General features: G+C 43.3%; 1 protein-coding gene across 1 annotated transcript in view; it reads left to right on the top strand.

Moving 5' to 3' along the window:
- cpne4a (copine IVa) overlaps positions 1–18,979 on the top strand; it is a gene marked incomplete at its 3' end in the record, with an annotated part of 167,664 nt that overhangs the window by 129,754 nt on the left and 18,931 nt on the right. The window contains exons 12-15 of the mRNA XM_084052790.1: positions 3,797–3,851; positions 4,766–4,817; positions 8,809–8,942; positions 17,617–17,853. Coding sequence (XP_083908916.1) covers positions 3,797–3,851; positions 4,766–4,817; positions 8,809–8,942; positions 17,617–17,853 — 478 coding nt within the window. The remainder of the gene's footprint in view (positions 1–3,796; positions 3,852–4,765; positions 4,818–8,808; positions 8,943–17,616; positions 17,854–18,979) is intronic.

The raw sequence follows: 18,979 nt of genomic DNA, 5'->3' as shown, positions 1-18,979 counted from the left end.
GGTGCTGAAGCTTAGTTAAGTGGAAAGATGAATGCTGCTGATATAAAGCATCGACTCTCAACCTGTGGGTTGGGGCCCACTTGTGGGCCATGGGGATATTGCAAGCGGGCTCCCAAATAATTGGCAAAACACTACGATTTTATTGATAATATAACATTAATAATATAACATGGCTTAAGCTGAAGCTTAATTATGCTATGTGTCCTAAAACATTCCCGTCTACCGAAACAAACACAAAATACAGCGTGAGGGCAATGTGTTTCTGCCACCACACTACTCCAGTGGCTGATAACAGCTGGTATAGAGGGAAATGATTGGCAAACATGTATTTATTGTTTGCCAGGGTTACATGGGAGCACTTGTTTTGTGTAACTCAACGTCCCTCCATAGTTTCTGGTGCTAGGTGTCTGACATCACACCCTGTCTGAGTTGTGTGCCCTGCTTCAAACATGTTTCAAGTGAGTGCTAATATGAAAACAAGAGTTGCAAGAAACAACCTATTCATCTATGTGACTGGTACACCCTTAACCATGTTACAACCTGACATCCTTATTTTGGAATCCCTATAAATAAAATAAAAAAACAACATTTGCAATGTGTCACAATGCATGTTGTGTGCTTGCAGATTGGCTCTTTTGGCTGTTCATCGCACAACAAAGTTTATAGGGCTTAAAGTAACGGATAGATGCGTAGACTTGTGAGCTCCTTGAGCTATCGTTTTGTTCTCTTTTGTTCCTGGCATCCTCGTGCCGTCATGGTGGAAGAATCTCTTTCTCTCTCTGTTGGTTGTCTCATGACTGCCGATCGGGGACACAGCTTGTGTGGTCTGATGCCATTTTAGCAGCACATAACTGTCCCTGTGCAGTCATTTGCTCTTAAGTGCTTCGTTCCGCAACAAGGGGGATGCGGCCGAACACAGCTGCATGCTCTTTACACTCATGCTGGTACAGGCTTCTACATCAGCTTGTCCTGGCAACAGTGACCCCCCCCCACCCTCCCCCCAGTTTGAACTACTACAGTCTCATACATCTTAGTGTATGGGGGCCAAGCAACAGACTGACTAGGCTCTGGGCTTGAGGATGTGTGTTATGTGTCATAAAGAACACTGTTGTCTTCTGGTGCTACACAGTGTAACAGCTGTGTTTTCCCCTCTTGCGTTGTTTATTATGACGATTACACTCCGCATTTTCTTCAGCAGTCTGGAAACTTGCCTCTTCAGACTCCACCCTCACTCCCTAGCACTCCTCATTTCTTGTATCACTTCTTGACACCTTTTTTGATAGATGCTAGTTATAGATCTACATGTCTTAGTTAGGGGGGGGTAGGGGGGGGGTCGAGCCAGCAAAAAGCAAAGTGTCAAAGTTGAGAAAAGCTGAACTTTGATGCTACAGAGGGACAAGGCACGCTGTGCTCTGAAGTAGGCATGGAGTAGGCATAATTCACTCAACACCACAGACAAAGGGTACTGCAGGGAAGTAGCGAATATTGATACAGTTTTGAACTAGCACTTGTTGGTGTGTTGCTATCATTACAATGATAACTTTTTATTTTTATTTTTTACCTTTAACGGGTGAGGTAAAATCCCATTGCGATGCGATACAAGATCTCTTTTATGAGCGAGCCCTGTCCATGGTAGCAGTAGTACGAAAAGTTTCAACAGGTTTACAAACATTTACCTAAAAACTACAGTGTAACAAATGTCATAAGGCAAAAATAATAGCACCTTATAGAAAACACATAATAAAAGCAGGAAAGCAGGTACAAAGAAATCAGACGGTAATGTTTAAAATACCTATAGTGAGATCAGCTCCTTAAGTTGCAGATCTGTCTGTAAGTGATTCCAAGCTAGCCTGGAAACCAGACAAATCTGAAAGAAAGTAGCCCTTAGTCTGGCCAGGCTAATTCCAAGCTGTAGAGTGTCACTTGAATCAACACATTTTGTGTGAAATCACAAAGGTAGGAGGGATGCAGACCAATGATGGATTTATAAATAAGTAAATACCAACAAGTGGATCTGTGCAAGGCCAACGTCTACCCAACTCTGGCTTACAAGGTGCAATGGTGTGTGAGAAACCCCAGGGCCCTGTGAGGCGCCGTATCTAACCACTGCAAGCATTTGGCAAGTCAGTAAGTCAGATCACCATAATCCATTAAGGGAGGTAATGTAGCCTCGACCTGTTTGTTTTTTCTTACCGACAAAGGAAAAGCAGGATTTATTTCTAAAATAAATTGTGCTTTTCCTGCAGGTGTGAAATAAATCAAAATTGAGCAGCTATACAGTACATGGCATATATCTTAGCTCAAATGCATCAATCCTTTATAAATGAGCAGCCAGAGACGATCATCCCGTGTCTACTTATCCTGCCTTGCCTGTGAGCTCAGCTAGTGGGCACAGATGCTGGCGTTGATCCGCTCAGACCACCAGAGCTCTCTCTCTCTCTGGAGCACATCCAGCTTATTTACGAGGGCGTCAATCCGAACCTCGGACACTCCCAATTTATTGCATTTTGCTAATGTTCGCATCGTAAACATTCGCCCGGTCCTGCATTAGACCACTGGTTCTCAACCTGACAGTGAAGTGTCAATTTAAGGACTTTCAAGACCTTTACCAAAAAAAAGAAAAGAAAAAGACCATTACTGCATCAAAAGTAATCAAAAAAACTATACTGTAAAAACGGTGGCCAAATTGTCAAATAATATAAGAAAGAGGCAAACATTGTGCAAATAGCCTATCTACATCTTGTAGATCTGCTATTTTTTTGATCGGCAGAGCTTGATCGGCAAGAGAGGGAGGGTGGACAGAGGGAGAGAGATAGTATGCAATGAACGGGCCAATGCTGGATAACAAAACTTAAACCATGCCTTTCAACACTTGCCTTGTACAATAATAAACAGGTTTATTTCAGGACAATAAGTGGAACTGCGTCTGCAAGCGCACTGGGATTTTGTTTATAGCATGATGATGATGAAAACATTTATATCAAAACTATTCTAAAAAAACAACAAAAAAAACATCTTAGAATGTTTACATCCGCAGGGGAAGGAATTATTCTCGGAACAAGGAGAAGCTCAGTTGCAGAATTACACCATAATATTGTATAAACAGTACGGACTGAGATAGAAACAGATGTTATGCTTCAAGAATGGGATTCTCAGTAGCAGTGGCATTAAACCCACGACCCCCCCCCCCCCCCAAAAGAAACAACAACAACAAACAAAAACAAAAAAACAGTGAATTAGATCTCAAAGTCAGCAAGCACAAAATAAACAATTCACTTTTTTAATTGGCTCACCAATAGAAGAACAACAGACCCTTCTATATGGACTGTATTTTCTCTTCATCTCGGACCATAGATTAATTTATCTACCGTATTCATTGATTTTCTTATGCCCTTAGTGTGGGGACTTTGCATATTTCAAATGAATGCAATACCAAGTGTGTATGTTCATTGCCACTGTGTGTGTGTGTGTGTGTGTGTGTGTGTGTGTGTGTGTGTGTGTGTGTGTGTGTGTGTGTGTGTGTGTGTGTGTGTGTGTGTGTGTGTGTGTGTGTGTGTGTGTGTGTGCGCGCGCGTGCGTGCGTGCGTGCGTGCGTGTGTCTTAATAACTTTACAAAAGCGTTACAGAAGCCAAGATAATAGGAAACGACAAGCTACAGAATAGTATCTGGTGATCATTCCATACAATATGTACATCCATTCATATAGCTCATAAATATGTATGTAGCCTATAACCTAAAAAAAAACTATTCTCTCTCTCTCTCTCTCTCTCTCTCTCTCTCTCTCTCTCTCTCTAGTGATAAAATGTTCCCTGCGTTTGGTTTCGGAGCACAGGTCCCTCCTGACTTCAAGGTAATGTCACAATAAAAGCCTCCTGGGGTTTCAAACCAAGTCGCACATGGTCAGCAGTCACTGTGCGTGCGCGTGGATGAGTGATATGATATGATGGGATTTAGAGAATAGATTATTGAGAGACAGGCGTTGGGAGAAGGGGGGAGTGACAGAAAGGGTGTGTGTGTGTGTGTGTGGGGGGGGTATAGAGTACGAGGAGGAGAGATGTAGAAGAGAGAGAGAGAGAGAGTCAGAAGAGGAGACGAAGAACGGTTGTGTTTAGAAAGAGAAAGAAAGAGAAGGAGAAATTAAAGCCTGATTTATATGTCGTATAATGATGTATATGTCGTACAGCGACTATTTAAACTTTTTATGTTTTTCATATATTAATGCCCTACTTTGTCGTACTACAGTGTCACACAAAAGTAGCAAAAATAGCACATGTACAAGGTCACAATGCATCGCAATGCAATGCTTTGTGAGCTTTATGAGCTTGTCTATTTTTGAACACTTCTAATAAAAGTGAAAGTGGTTAAGTCTGTCTGTGGGTTTCATAAATATTGAACCAATGAAAAGTCTTAACAAGAGCTTGTGATTAAATAATAACTATATTGGATCCATCAAAACATAGATTGTTCTTTTAAAGCGTTCGGGGTGGGTCAGTGGTAAAGTCCCTGCCCACCACCACGGAGGATGTGGGTTCGAATCCACCGTGGTGTGTCGGGCTTTGTTGGGTGTCTATGCGAACACAATTGGCCCGTGTTCTTATGTACAGTGACACATACTGTAAATGTGAGTGGGGAGGTATTAATTGGCATGGGGAGAAAAAGGGGGTAATTTTCTTTACTCTAAATAATTTTTTTTTAAATCCACCCAACAGCGATGATAACAGAAAGGTGGGTTTGTATTTTAATTTTCATGTTTTTCCTCCGCAGGTTTCTCACGACTTCGCTGTGAATTTTAATGAGGAGAATCCAGAGTGCGCAGGTAACAAAAAAAAACCCTCACGGATCAAACACTCTTTGATCCACTCTGCTGGACGCGTGTTTGATGAGCTGCATGCGACAGCAGCACCACCACACATCTGTTGATTATCAAATGTGTTTAATCAAACAATCAATCAACCAACCCACCCACCCATACACGGTCACCCTGGATCCTGTATTCGAGTTTAGATAAACAGTGATCACTCTTCAGGCCCTTGCACACTGAAGACCTGTGTGCAAGAGGAGCCTCTAACATGAAAGAAGCTCAAAATGTTGGTTCTTTCACAAGTGTCTCTGCGGGGCGAGAGACAGTATATCTCGCCCAATCGCGGTGACTGTACGGTGACCAGTGTCATATATTCCAGTGAATATACTCCTCTGTTATATATTCCACTGCATATACTTTTGTTGTCATAAAGTATGTTATTTAACATTCAATCTGCAGAGCTGGAATTTATAATAGAATAACATTTAAAAACTTTTCATTATTATACCAATTAAAATAGGAACTTAAAGCATATACTGTACTATGATAGTTCCAATGATCCAAGCCGGAACACAATCAAATCATTTGATTTGATCATTAAAATACACATTCTATGAAAATGCATGTGCATGGCCCACCCATCTGACCACTTAACACTTTTGATATTTTCATGGGCCCTGATCGAGAAATGGTTGAGAACTGGAGCTTAAGATTCCTGCACGAGCCCGTCGGGACCCGACAGGTCCAGCCGGGCCTGGGCCAGGCCTGGCTGAATTTATCACATATTTGTCGGGCTTCGGGCCGGGCTGGGCTGTACATTTATAGGCTACATTTCAATAGCAGCGCAGCCTAATAGCCTTTTATATTACGAGCCTAGGGCATTAGAACCCAGGAGCAACTGAAGTGCAGCTGCTGAGATAGCGTTGGAGCTACAGTAGATAAAGTTAACAGCCTTCGTTAACAGTCTTTCGGGAAGGAGGCTAAATCTAAATGTTTTCTACTGCCGTGTGGATTACCAGGTGTCTGTAACAACTACGATTTCAGATTAAAGCCTTTGTTTATAAACAAGAAATAATGAAACTTTAAGGAGTCACAAAGCGATCGATCTATCATCTGCCGCTTGTTTTGATATTAGATATATTCCTTGGCGGCCAGCAACATTGTATATAGAAGCATATCTCTGCTGTTCGGCAGAAACCAGCTAACTCCAAAATGTTCATTTTTCAGGAAATGACAAAAACAAAACAAAAAGTGGAGTTAGGAGGTTTTGTTCATCATTGATAAGAACAGCTGAATGGACCTCCAAGCTCACAATGAGGTTGGAGGTCAAAAGGGGGTGGAGCTTGGAGTGAGCAAAACCAGCTAACTCCACCCCCCTTTGGTGGACTTAGCTGGTTAGGCAGAAGTGCTTTTTAATACTTTTCATTTCATTTTTAATCAACACACAGGCGTAAAGGATGTTCAAGCACTGATTTATGGAAAAAAATGCAAAAGCGGAAAAATTTAGTTAGCTGGTTTCTGCCGGACAGCAACGATATGTTGAATGAATCCAACAGGAGTAAATGCAGTGCTGCAGGCAGCAGCTGTCAACAGTCTGTCACTAATGAATCAGCGCAGTCACTTTACTGTCTTTCATGTACAGTACAGTTCTTGTGGGCACAGTTCCGATTACTTTGTTTCACCACTCTCCGAGGATTTGCATGGATTTATTTAATATCGGATTCAACAAAAAGAAAAGGGTGTTTTCGCTGCAAGGCCAGTGTGCATGGACCTTTAATCTTTTAAGATAGGTTAAGCTCCTCCGCCATGCACCTGCACACGCAAGCACACGATAGTTTCAGGGCATACGTTGCCATGGTAACAGACAGAACAAATGAGGATTTCCCTACATTTGGACTAAAAACAGATCCAGTTAATCCTGCCTTTGTGAAAAGAACAAACCCTTGCTGTGTGACATGCTCTCTGCTCGTATTGATGAATTTGTATTGATGGGGTATGGGCGAGTGGATTGACAGCGTACGTGTACAACTACATGAACTGCTGGTTTCGTGCAAAACGCGCAACGCAACGCGCACAGCCCTAAACAGCGCCTTCAGGAAGGTGAAAAAGGCCTACGCTGTAAAGATGGAAGACCAATTCAATAGTGGCGACATCAGGGGCACATGGCAGGCGATACACACCTTGACGGACGGCAAAGCACAAACCAGAAGTGAAGGGAACCCGCCTGCCTCCCTCCCCAACGAACTGAACACCTATGGCCGTTTCGAGACCAGCTCCAACTGCGACAGCCAAGCCGGGCCATCAGCAGCACCAGCAGAGGAGACCAGCCCTCTAACCATTTTGGTGGACAACATACTCACAGCCAACTTTATGACTCCAACACCATCATAAAGTATGCGGAAGACATGACAGTGATAGGTTGAATCGTCAACAATGACGAGTCTGACTATAAAGATGAGATCAACTCACTGGCACTTTGGTGCCGGGAGAACAACCTCTCCCTTAATGTCGACAAGACCAGGGAGCTGATTGTGGGGTTCAGGAGGCCGCGGAGAGATCAGGTGTCCGTCCTCATCGATGGCGCTGCAGGGGAAAGGGTCAGCGAGTTCAAGTTCCCCGGAGTACAAATCGAGGAGGAGCTCAAATGGGAGACACACACCACACACGTGAGGAAAAAGGCTCAGCAGCGACTGTACTGGCTCCGCCTCCTGAAGAAGTTCGGAGTATAGGACTCCGCATCCTCAGGCGGTACTACAACAGTTCAGTTAAAGGCGTTCTATCAGGCTGTGTTATGGCCTGGTATGGAAACTGTACGGCCCGAGAAAAGATAAGCCTACAGCGAGTAGTGCGATCAGCAGAGCACATAATGGGGGACGAGCTCCCCGCGCTCCAGGAACTGTACAAAAAGCGGTGTGTAGTCAAAGCCCAGCGCATTATCAAGGACAAGCACCACCAAAGTCACAAACTGTTCAAAGCCCTACAACGACCACAGCCCGGCAAGGGGGCCTACCGCAGTATCAAGAGCAGCACCACCAGGTTCTTGAACAGTTTTCACCCGGCTGCCGTCAGACACCTGAACAAGGCATGAGCCGTGTTCAGCTTTCTGATGACAGGCGGTATCGTCATGCTAGTCTCAGACCTTTGCTCTTCCTTGAAACTACCTGTGGATTATACCAGGGACAAGTGACATGGCGTTGCTCTTCCTTGTCACTATCACTGTCTGACCTACCTGTGGATTATACCAGGGACAAGTGACTTCTTTCTTTGCTCTTCCTCATGGACCTACTTGCGGATTATGTCAGTCTACCTTATGTGGATTATGCGGTCGACACGCACTGATATTTTGCACCTTAATCCCATGTACAACACCCTGACTTTTGCCTTTCTTTTCTTTTTTTTGCACCTTAACTAACGTCCATAAGTATATCATTTACAGTATACGTCTGCTGCTATGCTCACGCACCTTTATCTTATCTCAGGTGGCAGGTGTAAATATGTAGATAACGTTTATTTCTTCTCTTGTTTGATCTCCTTGCCCTCCCCCCTTCTTCTTCTTCCCTTTCTTTTTTTTGATGGAAATAACGATACGATGGGAACTATGCACGAAAACAAATTTCACCCACTTTTTTACTTCTGTAAACCTGTGATGTGATAAGTGTACTAGTGTCCTACACTGACCCCTACCTATAAAATAACATCTGGTTATGACATCTAATAATTGGTTGATAATGAAAACAAAATCAAAGAACAACTCTGTCTGTCTGTCTGTGTGTGCACACATATACGCGTGCACGCGTGCACGCGCGCGCACACACACACACACACACACACACACACACACACACACACACACACACACACACACACACACACACACACACACACATAAATGAGAGACAGACAGGGAAGGAGAAAGTAAGTAAGAGAGAGAGAATTGTAGCGATGGAGCCCAATGATGAAAACTCCTCCCCTCCCCTCCCCTCTCCTCTCCTCTCCTCTCCTCCAGGTATACAGGGGGTGGTAGAGGCGTACCAGACATGTCTTCCTAAGCTCCAGCTGTACGGTCCGACCAACATCGCTCCCATCATCCAGAAGGTCGCTAACTCTGCCTCCCTGGAGCTTCACACCAAAGAGGCCATGGTGAGGGGCGACCAGGGGTCGAGAGACAGGAGTTACTAATGAGAGAGAGAGAGAGAGAGAGAGAGAGAGAGAGAGAGAGAGAGAGAGAGAGAGAGAGAGAGAGAGAGAGAGAGAGAGAGAGAGAGAGCAGGGGGGAGTGAGGTGAAGGTTATTCACCTCTCTCAATTTTCCTCATGTTCTTTCTCCTCTCATCAACTCCAGGGTTGTTGTTGTTGCTGGAGGAGGGCATCCATGCAGCTTCTTTTGATATCCCCCCCTCTGGGTCATTAATTTTTATGGCCAGTGGGTATATGCTCTATCCCTTGTCTCATATGTTACACTGTAAACACCTATATAAGGTTTAAAGGGATAGTTCACCCCCAAAATGACTTTTTTTAATTGATTAGTCACCCCATATATTTTGTTTTTTTGCATTTGTTGCATTCCTAAGCCAATGATTTGATGACCAGCGGTTCCGGTAGGAGACACAAAGGAGACTCTTTGTGTCTCCTACCGGAACCGCTGCTGCTTGGCTTTAAGAAAAGCCAAATCAGACTACGACTGTAACTCCATTGTTTCAGCTCCTCATAATGAGTCTAGGGAATACCGGCTTGCTACAGTAAATCAATCTCCTGTTAGAAGCACCTCCTTGTCAGCTCACATCAAAACATGAGCGCCTGTTAACTGAGCCTTAAGGTGATTTGTCCTGAACGTCTCTGATCGTCTGTTTTGAGAATGCTGTTGGAAAGAAGAATGATGGATGCATTTCTTTTTGCTATTGATTTCAGGAATTTCGACAGGCGCTTGATCATTTAAGATACATTGTTTACCACTTAGACGTTCTACATGATCACAACGAACGCATCACAATGTGACACTTAAGTCAGAAACACTCACGTCAAAGTAGATTTAACCATTTATTGACACAAATGGAATACAGTTAAGCTTGGCGTTAAAGCCCCCGCCCTTGAAGATATTCCCTAGATTTTGTCGAAGCCGCATGCTAAGCAAAATCAGGGAATGCTACTGTATAAGCGAAACCCCCATAGGGATACAATATCAAACAATAAGCAATACATTGACATATTAGTTTGAATTAGCAGATACCAATGATAGTCACGTCAAGTATTTGAGCCTATGCCAGACTCTAAAAAAAGTGGAGGCTGTGGTGCAGGAGGTAGCTAGCAGAAATGAATCATTCAGCAAGACCAGGAGAGACCTAGTGAATACGAAGCCGTATTTAAAGGAACCTCTTTGCTATCGCGTGAGCTGTGATTGGAGTATGAATGTGTGATGTAATGACCGCTAGCGCTGTGAATGGGGAATAGAAAGTTGATGTTCACATCAGCTGACTGACAGCTGATTACAGCTGAGGCGGGCAAGACTTCCGTGTCCTGCATGAACTAACGCTGTGCTTCATATTGTGAGCTTGTATAAAATACGTTTTTGTAAATCTTTCAATCAAAAGTTTGTGTATTCGGGTATTTTCATATCAAAAGTCCCTAAAAGTCCAATCTTAATCACTTCCTGTCAAACAAAAAACCTAACACTGTATGTGATTACATTGTTTGGTACTAAACCACTTGTTACTTTATTAACATGTTCGTTTACAGTACAGAAGTACAGTCAAAAAAAGCTAAAGCAGGTGCGTTAAAAATCTTGTTTTTAAAGCTAAACAGTGCACTAAAATTCCAATTCCGACGTTCAAACCCCCCTGAGACGCGCCTGTTTCACTGGGATATATATACGTCACGATATGGTCACGAAAAGCCATTTCAGCTGGTCTTTAAAGGACAACTTTGGTTTTTTACAACCAAGGTTTATATTTTAGCTTGTAATTAAAGTAAATAAATGATGAGTGTAATTTTTTTTTCATTTACTGCTTTCTATAGTTTTAGCATTTTTTGCGATATTTTTTACAGTGGGCGGGGGCATTCTGTCCGGTGGCTAAATATGCCTTTTTTACACAATAAAAAAGGTCCGGCTGTCTGAGATGGCCAGATGTGAGTTATTGGGGGCTAGAAGAGCTACTGTAAATAATAATAAAGAAAACGCCGGGTTAATGTGTTAAGAAAATGCATATTTAGCCAGAAAGATAGAAAGCAGTAAATTTAAAATTTTTAACACTCATCTTTTATTTACTTTAATTACAATCTAAAACATAAACATTGGTTGTAAAAAACCAAAGTTGTCCTTTAAGTCTGTTTAGTAGAATTTGTTGTGCTGCTCCTTTTGGTGACCTGGCGAAATGTCTACACACAGGACGTGACTGACGCACCTAGTAATTCATTCTCAATGAGAGGGCGAGCGGGCAGGTATGGAGGTGCGGCCAATCTGACAGGCGTATACTCGTTTCATGCTCGTTTCATGCACATGTGGCTATTTCCTCTATTCTTCATATTATGACAAAGTTTATAGGGCGCTCAAGTGGGTAACTGCAAAGTGGTAACTGCAACGTTTCTATGCATTGTGATGACAGACAGACGGCAGAGTAGAATGCATCAAATGCATGCCATGCACGCATCATGACCGCCACTGAGTGATCTTCATTCCAATGGCGACACCGGGCGGTTCAGCGGGTCAGGCTGAGAGCACAGGCTCACAGAGGTTTTATGTGTAAATTTGTTTTTTCTATATATTTATTTTATATAAATATTTTTTTTCTCATAAGGTTTTGTGTTAGTATAAAACTGTTAGGGGGTAGGAGGATATTATAAGCATTAGCTTCTTCCTGCTCCTTTTCGAACACATTTATGATTTATTGTTCATTGAGATAGTTGGATTTGTTTTTAATATATTCTGTATTCTATGACTTTTTTATTGTATGGTATTCGAAACAAATAAAAAGAAAGAAAGAAAGAAATGTTAGGAAAAGGTCAGGGCTGCAGCCACGGGAGGGAACGGTTTCATTTATTGTCTCCGCCAGGCCAAAAGGCATGGCGAGAGAGTATGTTTTACCCTCTGTCTGTCTGTCCGTCCGTCCGTCCGTCCGTCCGTCCGTCCGTCCGTCCGTCCGTCCGTTAGCAGCTCATCTCTGGCACCGTTGGCCCGGCCGCTGCGAAACTGTGCACGCACACTCCCCGGATGCCAATTCAGAACCTCTGGCCAAAATGTTTCAGATTGGCCTGTTATAGCGCCACCAGGAGGCTGATATGTGCAAAACACATTTATTGATACCACTCCTACAGATTTTATCCAAACATCACACAAATCGCTACACAGTATCTCTATTGTCATGTGATCAACACGGATTTATCTAATTGCCCATATTCCATCCTGATTGCCTAAGATTGGTCCTTTTGAACAAAATGCCTCAAATCATGAACGCAGCATGCAATTTCCGTGAAATTTCACACGCACATTTCTATTAGGCCGAGGAAGAAATGCCACCCTTTTCACATTAGCCTGTTATTTATATATTTATGTACTTATGTATTTATTTACTTAGTTTTATATGGTTACTTTCATCACCTGTCCCAGTCAGTCTATGTATCGCTCGGTCCTCTTTCTCCCACTTTCACATTGTCATTCCCTTGTGTCTGCATCTGTATTGCTCTCATTTTAACATCTTATAGTTCACCGTCTCCATTGATCACTTGGTCTTCCCCCCTATTCGAGTTATGTTCGGGACAGAATCGTAACTCATATCACTCCTATAGTCCATTGGTTCTCAAAGTGGGGTCTGGGGACCCCAAGGGTCCTTGAGAGAGTTCCAGGGGGTCCCCAGCTAAATGATGGATAGTCAGTAACCAAATGGACCCTTAGGGGTCCCAGAGAGAGAAATGCCATTAAATGGGGGTCCGTAGTCAATGCATGTCAAACTGGGGGTCCTTGAAATTAAATTGGTTGAGAATCACTGCTAGAGCCGTAAACATCATCTCTTATGGGAGTCCCTGGCATATGTTTTCAAATGGGGGTCCGCGGGGCCTAATATGTGTCAGTTTGGGGGTCCTTGACATGAAAAAGTTTGAGAACCACTGCTATAGTCAACATGTGCCGTCGCGGGTACACCCTTCCAGTCACCTGTTTGCCGTCTTGGGAGTGAGAATGCGTTGCTCTGTCAGGGTTGAAATGTGTTGAACTCTTTTCTGTGTGGTGCGTAAAAACACATCTATTCACATGATGAGCGCAGTGAGACCCCGCCATGGATCCAAGGGAGAAAGCACTAAAGCAGTCACAGCGTCTCTCCTCGTGTGAAAACACCTTAACCCATTCAATCCAGGAAAGTGTCTGTGTCATTTTAGATGTAGCTATATAGCAACATACGTTTTTCAGAAAACTGATAGGATTTGGAAGGCATTTTTAGAATCGTCCTCAGATAGAATGGGCTAATGGCGCAGATACATAGCGAAACGCCCTCGCCACCCAACTGTTTGCTGCCATGGCGGGCGAATCGGTAAAACACAAGCTGTGTTTAAATATTTAATCCCCCTAGAAGCACTACCGTCTCCAACACCTTTCACCTTGCTTTATTTTCTCTGTATCCATTCAGAGAGATCGTTAGTGCTTCTAGTGGGTTCAAACATATAAACAACCTGTCATACGAAACAGAAGAATGGAACTGTTTTGACATAATGGGTAACCGCCGGCAGCAGCTGCGTTTTGGTTATATTTCACACCAGCACAGACACTTACTGTCGAGTCAACTTAATGCAGGCGCGCACAAACACTGAGATGAAACAAAATCCTCATTATGCTATTACCTTCAGCTGTTCAATCTGTCAATTATATCCATGTGTGTTTGTATTTGACAAACACATTTTTGCCTGAACAACGCCAAGTCAAGTCAAGCAGGTTTTATATACAGTAGCACCCAAATCACAGAGCAGGTCAGGCAAGTCTCAGGCTGTATGAATGGTCAAAACTCAGAACATTGTGAAACACGTATAGTGCGATGCGATGTTTGGCGCTTGTCGCTCAAAGCATAGCTTGACATTATGATTTTGACATATAAGACATGACCATCACTGCCATGACCATTACTGTGTTTCTTGGCTACTATGTATTTTTTGTATGACCTGTTGTGAAGTGCACAGAGACCCCCTTGGGGTGATGTTGCACTGTAAATACAAATAAACTGAACTGAACTGAAACTGCAGTCATGTTGGAACGGGGGAGGAGGCTCGGGGGGGGGTCTAAGGGTCTTAAGCCCCTGATATATTGCAGATCTTATTCAGCAAAGATTATGCCAATTATACCGGGATTATGGGTGAAGTCAATACAAATCAAAATGGAGACAAAAGCACAGTGAGCTCATAGTCTCCAGTCTCAACTAAAACATGTTTGCTGCCAACTGGTTCACTGGTCCCTTGCATCACAGCAGCTCTGTTTAACCACTTAATGAATGAATTGAATTGCTTATATTAAGAAAAGGAACATTCTGGGAAAGGACACCAACTTTAAAGTGGTTAACAGACATGACATCTTGTGACAGGACATTGATTAATGAGTTCCTTGAAAAGCGCTATCAATCTGATTATTATAATGATTATAATTAGGCCTATATTATTATGACCTTGTGATATACAGTATGCAGTTACTCCGACATAGCCTTTAAAGTGCCTCACAAATGGTGAATGTTTATTCTCTCCGCCAGGCCTAAAGGCATGGCGAGAGAGTATGTTTTGCACCCTGTCCGTGTGTCCGTCTGTCCGCGTGTGTGTCCTTCTGTCTGTGACCAGCTAATCTCCGGCACCGTTGGCCAGGTCACTGGGAAACTGTGCGCACACAATCCCTGGATGCCAATTCAGAACCTCTGACAAATTTTTCAGATTGGCCTGTTATAGCGCCACCAGGAGGATGATTTGTGCAAAACACATTTTTTTATACTACTCCTACAGATTTTGTTCAAACATCACACACATCGGTACACAGTATCTCTATAGTCATGTGATCAACACGGATATGTCCGATTTCCCATATTCCATCCTGATTGCCTAAGATTGTCTTCCAAGTTTGCAGGATTGGTTCGTTTTGAACAAAATGCCTCAAATCATGAACCCAGCATGCAATTTCAGTGAGATTTTGCACACATATTCCCACTAGGCCGAGGAAGAAATGCCACCCTTGCCTGTTATAGCGCCACCAGGAGGTCTAATTTAGCAAAACACATTTTTGGAACAAAATGCCTCAAATTATGAATGCAGTGTCCGATTGCCGTGAAAGGCCTAAGAAGAAATGGCACCCTATTCACATTGGCCTATTATAGCGCCACCAGGAGGCCACAATAACCTACCTGACCTGGCGGAGACTTGTGCTCCGAGGAGCACTTTTTCTAGTTTGTATTTGAGTTGCTCTTTCTGAATCCAGTTTTCCACACACCGCTGCACCCCAAATGATTTATTTATTGGCTGGGGATTATGCTTACCAGAATTGTTAAGGATTCAATTTAGAGCAGCCATGCACCCCTCTGATATCAAATAAATAAAGCATTCCAGTTTTAATCCCACTTACCAGAAAAATAACTTTAAGAAACAGTTTTTCCTCCACAAACTGTAGGCGTGATTATCTCCCAGAGTGCTTCAGATTTACATATTTAACATGTAATAATTCGGAAAAGTCCTTATGGGGGATGATGCCCCGGCTAAGCCTCCCATCTTAAAGCATTATAGAAACACCTCTGAATCAGTATGTACAATACTGTATGTATGTATGTATGTATGTATGTATGTATGTATGTATGTATGTATGTATGTATGTATGTATGTATGTATGTATGTATATATCTACAATACTGTATGTATGTATGTATGTATGTATGTATGTATGTATATATCTACAATACTGTATGTATGTATGTATGTATGTATGTATGTTTGTTTGTATGTATGTACGTATGTACGTATGTATATGTATTCATTCATTCAGAAAAGGTTACTGGAGAAACATCCGCAGTCTTGGTACTCGCTTGCAAAGAATTGTCTTATTCCCTTGTTTCAATTTCAAGCCCTTGTTACACAAAAACTGTCTTGTACATCGATGCTCACCTATGGTTATGAAATGCGGGTCATGACCGATAGAACATGATTGCAGACACAGGCGGCAGAAATTGTTTTTTCTCAGAGGGAGGGTGCGTGGCGTCTCCCTTAGGGACCGGGTCACAAGCTCAGTCATCCGTGAGAGACTCTCTAGAGTAGAGAACCTTTACGTATAAGCAGCCAGTTGAGGTGGTTCAGGCATCTAGTGTAAGGATGCCTCCTGCATGGTCGCATCCCCAGGGAGGTTTTCCAGGCTGGGGGGAGAGCTCAGGGCAGACCAAGGACCAGGTGATAGGATTATTATCTCCACGTTGGCCTGGGAACGCCTCCACCTACAGTATTATGGCTTTATGCTGCCAGGGAAAGAAAAGTCTGGTATTTTCTGTTGGACCTGCTACCGCTGTTACCCGACCCTCCGGATAAGCAGAATAAGATGGATGCCGTAGTGCTCACTGCTCCTGTTACTGTTAGGATGGGTTAAATGCATATACCTCGTTTCAGTTATGTTTTCCCTTGCTGGTTGTAGGCTACTTGCAAACTATTTTTCATAATTACGTGTCCTTTCACAGCTCTCTTTTTATGGGTGTTATCAAACAAGTATTTGATCAAAGTCCTGTACTGGAGGGAAGCTGCCATCATGTTCTGCACAGTTTGTTCACCTGAATAATTGCACGCTGGTCTAAAGAATCTGCTCTGTCCTCCTAGAAACCTACTGTAGACATTCCACTTTATTTAATAGACACAATGTATGACAGGACGCTGTGGACACATACTCATGTGTGTGTGTGTGTGGGGGGGGGGGGGGGGTGTGGGTGTGGGTGTGTGTGTGTGTGTGTGTGTGTGTGTGTGTGTGTGTGTGTGTGTGTGTGTGTGGGGGGGGGGGGGGGGGGGGGTGAATGGATGGATTGCACTCTTCAAATTAAAGTCTGTTGCAGATCAAATCAGAGAGCGGCCAACTCACGCACTGAGCTTGTAACTCACGTCATTGACCCTCTTCACGCCTCCTATTTCTCACATAAATGTACTGTATATATACGTATATATATATATATAGTTTTTTTAAAACATTTTCAGCAATTCACAATGGTGACACCTGCACGATTGGTTTTCTATACCTCAGCTGCACCTCACGGCACAGTGTGGGGCAATTAATCATGTCAGAGTTGGTGCCCTGATTCTTGTTCATGAGGTGGGCAGACTGCTGCCTAGAACACTGCTTCCCACACAGTGGGTCGGGACCCAACTTTGGGTCGCGGACCAATTTGTATGGGTCACGAGTAAATGTCAAAACATAAAAAATGACAATGATTTTTCAAAAGAATTTCATGAATAAAGAAATCAAAGGAATTCCATGAATTAGAAAACAAATGTTTAAGAAGTAGTGAACATAGCAGATCTACAAGTCCACAACGTGGCGAGAAGCGTCACGTTGTGAGCTTGTAGATCTGCTATTTTCACTAGTTCGGGTCACGGGCAAACGTCTCATTTTGGGTCTTGAGCTCAAAAGAAGGTCTCCCCTTCAGAAGTACATGATGGGGGGGGGGGGGGGGGGGGTTTAGTGAAAGCCAGAGGAAGTGGGAATCTACTGTATCAAATAGCAAACCCTCTGTCTGTCTGTCTGTCTCTCTGTGTGTGTCTCTCTTTCTTTGCTCTGGCTCATTTTCTCTCCCTCCCTCCCTCCCTCTCTCTCTCTCTCTCTCTCTCTCTCTCTCTCTCAGCAATACTTCATCCTGCTGATCCTGACAGACGGGGTGATCACAGACATGGCCGACACCAGAGAGGCCATCGTGCGGGCGTCCCACCTGCCCATGTCCGTCATCATCGTGGGCGTGGGCAGTGCCGACTTCAGCGACATGCAGATGCTGGACGGAGACAACGGCATCCTGCGCTCCACCAAGGGAGAGCCTGTCCTCAGGGACATCGTCCAGTTTGTCCCCTTCAAGGACTTCAAAAATGTACGTGTCTCTCTCTCTCTCTTATCTCTATATACGATCTGTCTGTCTGTCTGTCTGTCTGTCTGTCTATCTGTCTGTCTGTCTGTCCGTGTGTCCGTCCATCTGTCTACGAGCAGCTAATCTCCGGCACCGTTAGCCCGGTCGCTGTGAAACTGTGCACACACACTCCCTGGATGCCAATTCAGAACCTCTGCCCGCATTTTTCACATGGGATTGTATGTATGGGATTTGTGCAAAACCCATTTTTTTATATTACTCATACAGATTTTATCGAAACATCACGCAAATCGGTCATCTGAAATATTTTACTGTTAGTCTAGTTTTAGTCGACTAAATATCATAAGATTATAGTCGACTAAATCTACAGTTGATTTAGTCGACTAAAACGCATTTTGGCCGTGACTTGATGGCGTCGTAATGGTAGATTTTACACTTGGTTGCGCTCTGAAAATAGCCGATCTACAAGCTCACAACGTGTCGCAGCGCGACGCGTTGTGAGCTTGTCCAAACACAAAATTAGTCTTTTAGTTATACTGGATCTCTTCTCCATAGTCCCTCAACATTTGAGTCTAGTTTTTATTTGTTGACGAAATTGTCAATATATTTAGTCACAGTTTTAGTTATTGTAGCTTAACTTTTATTTCGTTTTTATTTCGTTTTCGTCAGTGAAAAAAGGTAGTTGACAAACATTTTTCTTCATAGTTTTAGTCGACGAAATCAACACTGGTCTGCATGATCACGTATGGTAAGGATGTTTGATCAAATCATTTGATTAGCGGCTGTCTAGTGCCGTGATGGCGTCAGCTGAGACGCCATTCCTGGCTATCTATTGTAAACGGGGTTGAATTTAGTCTAGTGTGACAGGAGGAGGCCGTGGGGGAACAGAGTTGGCATAGTAGTCTAGCGTAATGTATGCATGCCTCCCACATGAATAAAGCCCTTGTACTGTAGTGAGTACTGTAGTATTTGAATTGGATTGCACACAGAGTCAACAGAGTTTCCTCCACTACCAGGATAATTGTTTCTGGTGTTCCACCGTTTACAATGTAGGTATTTATCAGACGCTGTTGTCCAGAGCAATGGATCAGAGTGAGCGGGCATTCATTCTTGACAACCAACAACAGGG

The sequence above is a fragment of the Gymnoscopelus microlampas genome, assembly GCF_963454915.1.
Source record: "Gymnoscopelus microlampas genome assembly, chromosome: 3".
Lineage (NCBI taxonomy): Eukaryota > Metazoa > Chordata > Actinopteri > Myctophiformes > Myctophidae > Gymnoscopelus > Gymnoscopelus microlampas.
This window is presented reverse-complemented; position numbering and strand designations above follow the sequence as displayed.